General features: G+C 42.8%; 1 protein-coding gene across 1 annotated transcript in view; it reads left to right on the plus strand.

The window, feature by feature from the left end:
- Positions 1-4,512, plus strand: part of LOC138968766 (cholecystokinin receptor type A-like) — a 148,790-nt gene extending 144,278 nt beyond the window's left edge. The window contains exons 3-4 of the mRNA XM_070341410.1: positions 555-735; positions 3,857-4,512. Of these exons, the coding sequence (XP_070197511.1) occupies positions 555-735; positions 3,857-4,470 (795 nt within the window). The 3' untranslated portion in view covers positions 4,471-4,512. The remainder of the gene's footprint in view (positions 1-554; positions 736-3,856) is intronic.
- The last annotated feature ends 5,652 nt before the right edge of the window (positions 4,513-10,164 follow it).

The following is a 10,164-nucleotide window of genomic DNA, read 5'->3' on the forward strand; positions in this document are numbered from 1 at the left end:
TTTCTAACTAATCTTTTCATGTCTTTTGTAGTCGTTCGGGCTTTCGACGTTCAAGTGTGAGCGATGGGATAACACTTACTATAACAAGAAATTCCTCCGAGGTAGGAAAAACACCCCCGTCCTTACCATTCTCACTGCCACCAACTGAGAAGGTTATTTCCCTTTGACCATTAATATGTCCCTCTATAAGTCCTTGTAGAATCTTAATCCACCAATAACTCCCTAACCGTGTGTTTGACTGGTCCCAATTTTTGTAAGGACCGTCTCAGGAATGTATAGAACCTGTTCACCAAGTTTGGTGACGATCGGTCCGTTCATTCTTGAGATCTATATGCGAACACAAACACACAAACAAACAAACAAACAAACAAACAAACACATCGACCGAAACCTATACACGCCCCTATACCGGGGGTGTAGTAAAGCCCACACCATCTTCATTGTCTCCATCATATCTTGTGCTTTAAATGTTTTTTTAATGTCACTTGGCTCAATAAATACTGTATTCTGTATTCTGAAACGGTATTGAACTCATTTGTTCGTGTCTGTTGTAGGTTGGGCCCTCGACGTTCAAGTGCGAGGAGAGTTGGGACAATGCCGACTGGGAGAAAGCGTACACCATGCTCATCAACTTCATGCTGCTGGTCTTACCTGTCATCCTCATGTCCGTCGCTTACGGCTGTGTGTGCTACACGCTGTGGATTGGCATCAAGCTGGAGGCCCAGTCGGAACGAGGTAAATGTTTTGTGTTGCTTCTCTTCTTCCTCTTCAGCGTTCGACGGTTGTGTCGCTCATAGTTTGTACGGCAAGCCGTTCGGGTCAGGAATTAAAGTTTATTTTGATTGAATTAAATTTAACTTTAATTCAATTAAAGTTAACTTTAATTCCTGACTCGAATGGCTTGTGGTAAGTCTGCTTAGGCCTGCTTATGCTTATATTAGTAACTGGCAAGGTATGCGCAGGTCTTCAACAGTTCCCCACACGTTTGTTTGTATCTGGAGTAGTGCTCTCTGGTTAGGTCTTGTCGCCTAAAGGGCCAAGGGGATGGCACACTCGCAGAACGTGCTGCGGAGTCTGTTCTTTTGTGGCGCAAGATGCACTTTTCAAGAGATTAGATCATTTAATTCTTCATTAACTAGGGTAATGGGTAATGGATGCGACAAGTTTTGTGCAGAGTTTATTATGAACACGTTTTTGTTGTGTTATTAAGATTGTAAAATAAGACATCTCCGTTTGTAAGCCCTAACATAATAAAAGAAAAGCTGATTCCCACCACACACAATTTTTTTTTAAACTAGGGTAATGCTATTTACGAGTAAAATCAGATGCTTTTCACATAAATAAAGAACACCCAGGTTGCTCACTTTGCACGGTGGACATTTTGTGATGAGTTTTTTCCATACAATCCACAAGTATTTGTGACCCTCCACCACGAAATGAGTCGCATGTCACCTCGCGCGGTTCTGCGCTAGGCTTAATATAAGTCCGGGGAGTGCCTTGTAACAGTGTGAGGGTCACCTTAGTCACAGGCTTATAACTCAAACAGTTTTCGCTCTTTTCTAAAACGGTTTTCACCACTGGATAGAGCATAAAAAACTCTTTAGGAAAATGTAAAAATATGAAAATCATGCAAAGGTGACATGCGACTCATTTCGTGGTGGAGGGTCACATATTTGTTCTAATATAAATTAATTCATTAAAACAAACTCGAACTCACCGCAGCAATCACTCAAACTGTTGTTTTTTGGTGTGCTTCCAAGTGGAAAGATTGTCTTGTCCCATGTTCTGCCTGACCGGATCTGAGATGGTGAGCCGAACAGTACTGTAGTCTCAAGAAGGAGTGTGCCTTTAAGAAGCGTAAGAAAAGGAACGATGGCGGCGGATAGCCACAGAAAACAGACAATCACGGAATTGAATCATTCTCCGAGTCAGACAGGTAGGCGGGGTATGTTTACGGCCTGCGGCAACGAAAACTGCAATGCCTTACGTCAGCACTGATCTAACTAGACCCTGTAGACCATTCTGCTAATGTATAGTCTACACGGACTGCATTCAGACGGTCTATATTTGTCATCCATTTGCTAATGCATTCGAATGTCATTTGCTCAGGCCACAGCAGCCGAGAATTCCCGAACGGTTCGGTACCAAAGACATCCTTAGAAAGATGTGGTCTAATTACATTTATTTATCTGAAAGGTAGAGGTGTGACGGGAAGCGAATAATAAGATCCAGTCGGCGTGCCGTCAGGTAATTTTGTGATGAACTGCCTTGCTGAGCTAATCTGTAAGCTGTTAATTTCATTCATGAAGTTATTTGATATCGTTTAGTCTAGCAATAAGTCGCGTGCGCATTTAGCTTGCAGAATGATCGGCTTATTGGTAAATTTTGCCGGAAGAATAATTGCAGTCATCTTATTTTTCTATTGTTACCTTCTCTTTATTTCTCTTTTTACATTTAGTCAAGTTTTAACTAAATGTTTTAACATAGAGGGGGGAATCGAGACGAGGGTCGTGGTGTGTGTGTGTGTGTGTGTGTGTGTGTGTGTGTGTGTGTGTGTGTGTGTGTGTGTGTGTGTGTGTGTGTGTGTGTGTGTGTGTGTGTGTGTGTGTGTGTGTGTGTGTGTGTGTGTGTGTGTGTGTGTGTGTGTGTGTGTGTGTGTGTGTAGAGCGATTCAGAGTAAACTACTGGACCGATCTGTATGAAATTTTTCATGAGAGTTCCTGGGTATGATATCCCCGGCCTTTTTTTTTCATTTTTTGGATAAATGTCTTTGATGACGTCATATCCGGCTTTTTGTAAACGTTGAGGCGGCACTGTCACACCCTCATTATTCAATCAAATTGATTGAAATTTTGGCAAAGCAATCTTCGACGAAGGCCGGACCTTGGTATTGCATTTCAGCTTGGAGGATTAAAAATTAATTAATGACTTTGGTCATTAAAAATCTGAAAATTGTAATTAAAATTATTGTTTTATAAAACGATTCAAAACTACGTTCATCTTATTCTTCATCATTTTCTGATTCCAAAAACATATAAATATGTTATATTCGGATTAAAAACAAGCTCTGAAAATTAAAAATATAAAAATTATGATTAAAATTAAATTTCCGAAATCGATTTAAAAACAATTCCATCTTATTCCTTGTCGGTTCCTGATTCCAAAACCATATAGATATATGTTTGGATTAAAAACACGCTCAGAAAGTTAAAACGAAGAGAGGTACAGTAAAGCGTGCTATGCAGCACAGCGCAACCGCTACCGCGCTAAACAGGCTCGTCACTTTCACTGCCTTTTGCACCAGCGGCGGACTACGGTCATTGTGAAAAAATGCAGTGCGTTCAGTTTCATTCTGTGAGTTCCACAGCTTGACTAAATGTAGTAATTTCGCCTTACGCGACTTGTTTCCTGTCTTTCTTTCGTTCTTACGTATTTTTCTTTCGTTCTTCCGTCCTTCATCCCTTCCTTCCATCAATCCTTCATTTCGTTACTGAAACGTTCCAGTAACCTGTCATTCTTGTTTTTGTTTTTATTCCTTCCTTCCTTGCTTCATTCCTCTCTCTCTCTCTCTCTCTCTCTCTCTCTCTCTCTCTCTCTCTCTCTCTCTCTCTCTCTCTCTCTCTCTTTCTCTCTCTCTTTCTCTCTCTCTTTCTCTCTCCCCTCTCTCTCTCTCTCTCCCTGTCTCTCTCTGTGTCTCCCTCTCTCTCTCTCTCTCTCTCTCTCTCTCTCTCTCTCTCTCTCTCTCTCTCTCTCTCTCTCTCTCTCTCTCTCTCTCTCTCTCTTTACGTCTCCCTATTTTACTGTCTTCCACGCCTTTAACTCTCCTGAAAACAACTGTTTCGTCTCTGTCCATCAGAACGTCAGACGAAGAGCGAGAGCAGCCACAGCGCAGCCATCTACAGCAGTCAGAACGGCGTCTCACTCACCGTGGAGAGCCGCCGCCTCAACCCCAGTCCCACCAACAGCGGCCACAACGACCACAACAACGGCGTCAACAACAACAGCTCCGTCAGCCGCCCCTTCCGCCGGTTCGAGGCCCACCGCGCCATGCGGCAGTCCAACAGCGAGAAGTCTCGCGCGGCCAAGAAGCGGGTCATCAAGATGCTGTTCATGATCGTGGTGGAGTTCTTCGTCTTCTGGACGCCCACCTACGTCCTCGGGACCTGGATCGTCTTCGACTTCCCCAGCGCCCAGCGCCACATCAGCCCGATGTGGAAGTCGCTGTTTCACCTGCTGTCCTACGTCTCCGCCTGCTGCAACCCCATCACCTACTGCTTCATGAACAAGAACTTCCGCCAAGGCTTCCTGGCTGCCTTCCGCTGCGTGAAGCGTCGTCATGTGTACGCCAGTCGTCGCAGTGAGTTCTCTTTTTCCGGACACACCGCCTCCACCCGCACCGGAGTCAGTCACGTGACCACAAACTACGACAAGATCCGAGACTCGGACGAGCTGTCGGAGAAGTCCTTCTGACCTCGCGTCCTCTCCTCCATCCGTGCCGTGCTGCGTCTCCCCTCTCGCCGCTAGTGGAGGGCGTTGCTGTTGGTTGTGGTGGTGGTGGTGGTGGTGGTGGTGGTGTTGGTTGTAACCCCGCTGGTGTAGATGAGGGTGCTGGTGCGCGAGGTTGTGGTGGTGATGATGGTGGTAGCGGTGGCGCTGGAGGTCGTGGTGATCGTGTAAGCCCTGCGTCTGTGCGGTGTGATCCTGGCAGGAGAGTGGTCAAGTACAGAATAAGATGCTGAAAGTGAATCTGCATCGTGAATCTAAATCTGCTTTGGGCAAGTACAAAGTACGATGATCAAACTGAATCTTCATCGTGAGTCAGAATCTGATTTGACCAAATACAAAGTACGACGCTGAAAGTGAATCTGCATCGTGAGTCAGAATCTGGTTTGGCAAAGTACAAATGAAAGTACGATGATGAAAGTGAATCTGCATCGTGAGTCAGAATCCGGTTCCTGTACCGGATCCGGCCTTTGATTACAAGCAATTTGCTTTTGCTGCTTGCAGTCAAGTCATAGTCCTACAGATTCAATTGTGAAGCTGCTTTGAGACGGATCGTGAAACTGATCCTGGTTTCAGGTCTCGAATCCTCGTTTCTGTATTAGGCAATGATGGTTAGTCAAGCAGATTCGGTCGGTGCCGCTTGAGGTATAAACTTTGGGATTGAATACCGATCGTGAAACTGAATCTGGTTTGAGGCCTAGAATCCTGGGCTCTATGTTAGGCTGTGTTGACCGAGTGGGTGCTGTGAGTCTCAACCTTAACTTCACCTTCACCGCGAGAAGAAACCGACCGATATCTAGAAACTGGGTCAATGGACTGGTGCACTGAATGCGGATTTGGGGTCTGGTGGATCTAGGCTGAAACCTCGGATCTCGGCCCTCACGACTTTGAGGAGGATCTGCATTTGAAATGTGATCTAGTCCAATGAAGGATCGATTAACATGCACGGCCGTCCCTGTGGACAAAAAGTTGGATTTAATGCACTGGGTGATGGTTTGAGCCTACACGGCTGTATCGATGTGAATCGATATTGGAAATGGGCTTTCAAAATGGACCGGAACATCAAAGCAGTGTTCTATCGTGGCGAAGGTACTGCCGGTAAAGTTGGATTGGAAGGTGATTTTATCCTGTAGCTGTGTCACCTGATATTATTGTAAATAGGATTTTTGTTTAATTGTAAATAGGCTTTGAATGTAGAACGGGACATGAACTGTGCCAACAAAAAGTTATCTTAACGTATCAATTTGAATTCGGATACGCGTGGTTTCGTTTCGCTCCGAAAATTTCCACTCTAGTTTTCATGGACACATTATCCACGGGAGGTTTGTTTGTTTGTTTGTTTAACGCCCAGCCGACCACGAAGGGCCATATCAGGGCGGTGCTGCTTTGACATATAACGTGCGCCACACACAAGACAGAAGTCGCAACACAGGCTTCATGTCTCACCCAGTCACATTATTCTGACACCGGATGCCAGACGCCAGGCGGAGCAGCCACTAGATTGCCAATTTTAAAGTCTTAGGAATGACCCGGCCGGGGTTCGAACCCGCGACCTCCCGATCACGGGGCGGACGCCTTACCACTAGGCCAACCGTGCCGGTCCACGGGTGATAATGTGATCACAATGTGAAGAAGCGTTTTAAAACAGACACTTAGGAAATACTTTAGTATTCACATTGGAACACACTGTGTTTACCATGTGCCACAGTTCTTTACAATTCACACTGTAATCAAAACTGGTCACGGTAAGCGTGTTGAGAAGTTGAACATCTGTTTTGAACGTCGACCTTCCGCAAGAAAGACTGAAAAGACACACATTTTGGATTCGCACAAAGTCCACGAAGATCATCAGAGTGTGGACACCTACACACAAGCAAAAACATGTTCTCGTCACAGAAGCATAGAGTTTGGATTTGCAAGCAAGTTAATCAAATAATTCACTTTGCTTACGATGTAAACTCAGAACGTGTTAATGAGTTATTTTTACTGGACTTATGGATCTGGGCATTATAACAGAGAGTGCGTTTGGACATCTGCTGAATCCTGTTGAGCCTGTCGCAGATACAAAACGTTCCAGAGGCTTGAAAGCCAGAACCGGCGTAACACGAGAAAGTTACTCCCACGAGATTTTTTACTCCGGAGTAAAAATTTCGTACGAAAATTTTACTCCAGAGTAAAAATTTCGTACGAAACTTTTACTACCTGTAACACGAGAAAATTACTCCCCACGACAGGTGTGTTTCGAGTCAACATTTCGGTCGAAAATGTTACTCCCCTGACGAATAAAATAATAACGAATAAATTATTCCACCCTAACACGAGCAATGTAACTGCCCACGTCAGGTGTACAAAACGTTTACTCCTTTGTCCCCTGTCAGTCCTGGTGTGGAAGGGGTGGGGGAGGGGGTAGCGCGACATTCGTTTGCGCGAGATCACATATTGGCATCATCCCTTCGCCCGCATCCCAATTTCGCGTACGAGATTTTTACTGGAAGTAAAAAAAAATGGGGAGTTCAAATTTCGTGGAGGGAGTAATTTTTTCGTGCCTTGGGGAGTTTTTTTCTCGTACGAAAGGTGTTCTCGGAGTAAGAATTTCGTACGAAATTTTTACTCCGGAGTAAACTGTTCGTGGAGTAAAAATGTCGTGTTACACCGGTGTTTGGAACCTACGCTGTGATACGATGACTTTTGGACATGGGTCGTACGTAAGGGCTGTTAATTCACCCAGTAATGGGACCTACCCATATTTATTTGAACAAATCAATAATGATTTCAACAAATCGATGTTTGATATGAGACCACAGACAGTCATGTTGTGAGTAAATGAAAAAGGTCAGTTTGAAATCAACGACTGTGATAGGTAATTGGCATGACGTATTTTTTCGGTACTGATTTGAAATGTTGATACCAGAAAGTGAGAAATCGTAAATTAAAAAATCGCTATGCGGTTAGGTGTGAGGAAATGCTGTTTCTTTTCATTTGAATTGAGTGTATAAACAAACACAAATGTCTGGTCGTGGTGGGTTGTTTTTTTCAAGCACTGAAGGCGATTGTTGTTTACCCTGACGTTGGTTTAGCCATTTTACTACAACTTGAAACTTTTTGTGTCGACTTGTCAATAAAACTTTTTTGAAGCCTTTTGTGACGACTAACCCGTATTCGTTGAATCGATATTTATTTGCCATTGGATGCCACTTGCTCTTGAAACGTCAACATCAAAAGGCGAGAGGATTATAAACAGAATCTGTTGTATGTAGGCTATAACGTTTTTCTTTGAGCTCTGTAAACATTTAGATGTACTGTCGCTTTTCATCGTTGTAATATTGATGTGGATGTGTGTACTCGCCTTTGAGATAAATTTGACAACATGTTATGCTGTTTCGATATATAGTTTTTAGAAAACTAGAAAGCACTACAAATTGTATGTGTCCTGGTGTGTATACTGTACATAAGAACAGTTTTTCTCTATATATATATTTGTATGTAAATACAAATGCAAACGTACAATGCGTGGTTGGTATACTAGAACAGACGTGGTAGTTTGTTCTTTGTTCTGTTGTTATTTGACATGGACGGTTTCTTCAGCACCTGAGGGCAAAGGGTATAATATTCAGGGCTCGTGACAGAGAATACGTAATACATTTCTATCTGACGAATAGGTATGCGAAAACAGAACAAGATCTCAATGGTGCTGAGAAAAAATGATGTGAAGTATTTTGTTGGCAAGTTACTGTTTCGTTGGGTTTAAAGATGTACGGTACATTGTATCTTTGATGGTTCTTGTTTCTGTTATCTGGAATATAATTTGTCTTTTGGTGGCCCAGAAGACTTAGTGTTGCTGGTCAACCTTGTTACATGTTTCAGTTAACGCGCTGAAACTAATGTGTTTAAAATGTTGTTTTGTTGCTGTTTTCGACATCATCGTAATAACTATTTTGTTTGATACTCAGAAAATGGATTGAGTGCACAGCTTAACATTTTATGTCGTTAATCATGAGTAATTGTGCGTTGTCGTATCGTATACCGTCTGAAGTCCAACAGTACTATTAGCATAATTGTATCATTTGTAACCGAACATGGGAGAGTTTCGTTCTTAGTAAATTGTATGAAAAACGTCTTGAATTTAGATATACAAAACATAGCTAATCTCTACTTTGTTGCATGCATGTGATAAGCCTCTGAATTGCCATGGTGCACTTTTCTAATTCTAGTCTGCGCTGTTTTGCTTGTCGTTAATTCATTGTTATCTTAGTGTAGCGTACGTACATTCATATTCGATCGAAGATTAGGCTTACATAAGAAGGAAAATGCGATAGCAGAACAAAACACATTGGCCACGAAATGTTTAACTACAGCAAGGACTTTTTATGTTCAACTAAAGTATACACATATTTAAAACGTGCACGAGGTAAACACCAGTTATTGAATTTGAAACTATTTGGGATGAAATCTCTTTAAAAATCCCAACTGCTTTTATTCATTTAACACTTTCTATCCCACCTATCTTGACCAAGTGGTTTTTTTAGCCGAGCTAGACTAGCTGTGCTGTAGCAGGTCACTCAGAATTGTCGTAACTGTGTAATAACTGTCTATCAACACGCTGGATTGCAGGCGTTAGATGAACGTTAAAGGAAGCGACTGAAGCTAACAGACTGAGCGGATATATCCGCACCTGGTCAAATAGAGCCATATGAGTGGGTACGGATATATCCGTACCTGGGAGACAATGAGTTAAGACAATAAATACTATGATGCTTCATGTTTTCAACATGTTGCATTAAAGATACACGCAAAGTGCGAAATGATAGGCCAAGATAAATCATGTGCGGTCAATCAATATGAACAGGCAATGTGATCAATTTGCAAAACAAGAAATAATGACGCAGGAAAGGGTATCCAGCGAAGGCGGAATGTTCAGAGAAATTGGTTTATCCACACAATCAAACAAAGCACACAAACACACAAATAGGACACCGTACGAATCCATTCTTCGGATAATTTGTCAGGGTGCAAAATAACACATTTCTGCTGCAGTAAATCTTGTTCGTAGTAACGTCCTTTTCCATTTGTGTTGCTGCTCCTCTATAATAATAACGGCGGACGAGTAACTATAAACACGCACGAGAGATAATGGACGATTGATCATTTTTTTGAGCGGACGTGAACGTGCGAGACACTAAACAACATGGTTCATTAATCTGAAGAAACGTTTTGTCATTTCTGCGAGCACATGCGTATCTTCCACTAACACAATTTCCGACGGATCGTCTACGCATTTGTTACATTTAGTCAAGTTATGACTAAATGTTTTAACGTAGAGGGGGGAATCGAGACGAGGGTCGTGGTGTATGTGTATGTGTGTGTGTATGTGTGTGTGTGTGTGTGTGTGTGTGTGTGTGTGCGGGTGCGTGTGTGTGTGTGTGTGTGTGTGTGTGTGTGTGTGTGCGTGCGTGTAGAGCGATTCAGACCAAACTACTGGACCGATCTTTATGAAATTTGACATGAAAGTTCCTGGGTATGATATCCCCATACTTTTTTTCATTTTTTTGATAAATGTCTTTGATGACGTCATGTCCGGCTTTTCGTGAAAGTTGAGGCGGCACTGTCACGCCCTCATTTTTCAACCAAATTGGTTGAAACTTTGGTCACGTATTGTTCGAC

This window comes from Littorina saxatilis, linkage group LG6 (assembly GCF_037325665.1).
Source record: "Littorina saxatilis isolate snail1 linkage group LG6, US_GU_Lsax_2.0, whole genome shotgun sequence".
NCBI lineage: Eukaryota > Metazoa > Mollusca > Gastropoda > Littorinimorpha > Littorinidae > Littorina > Littorina saxatilis.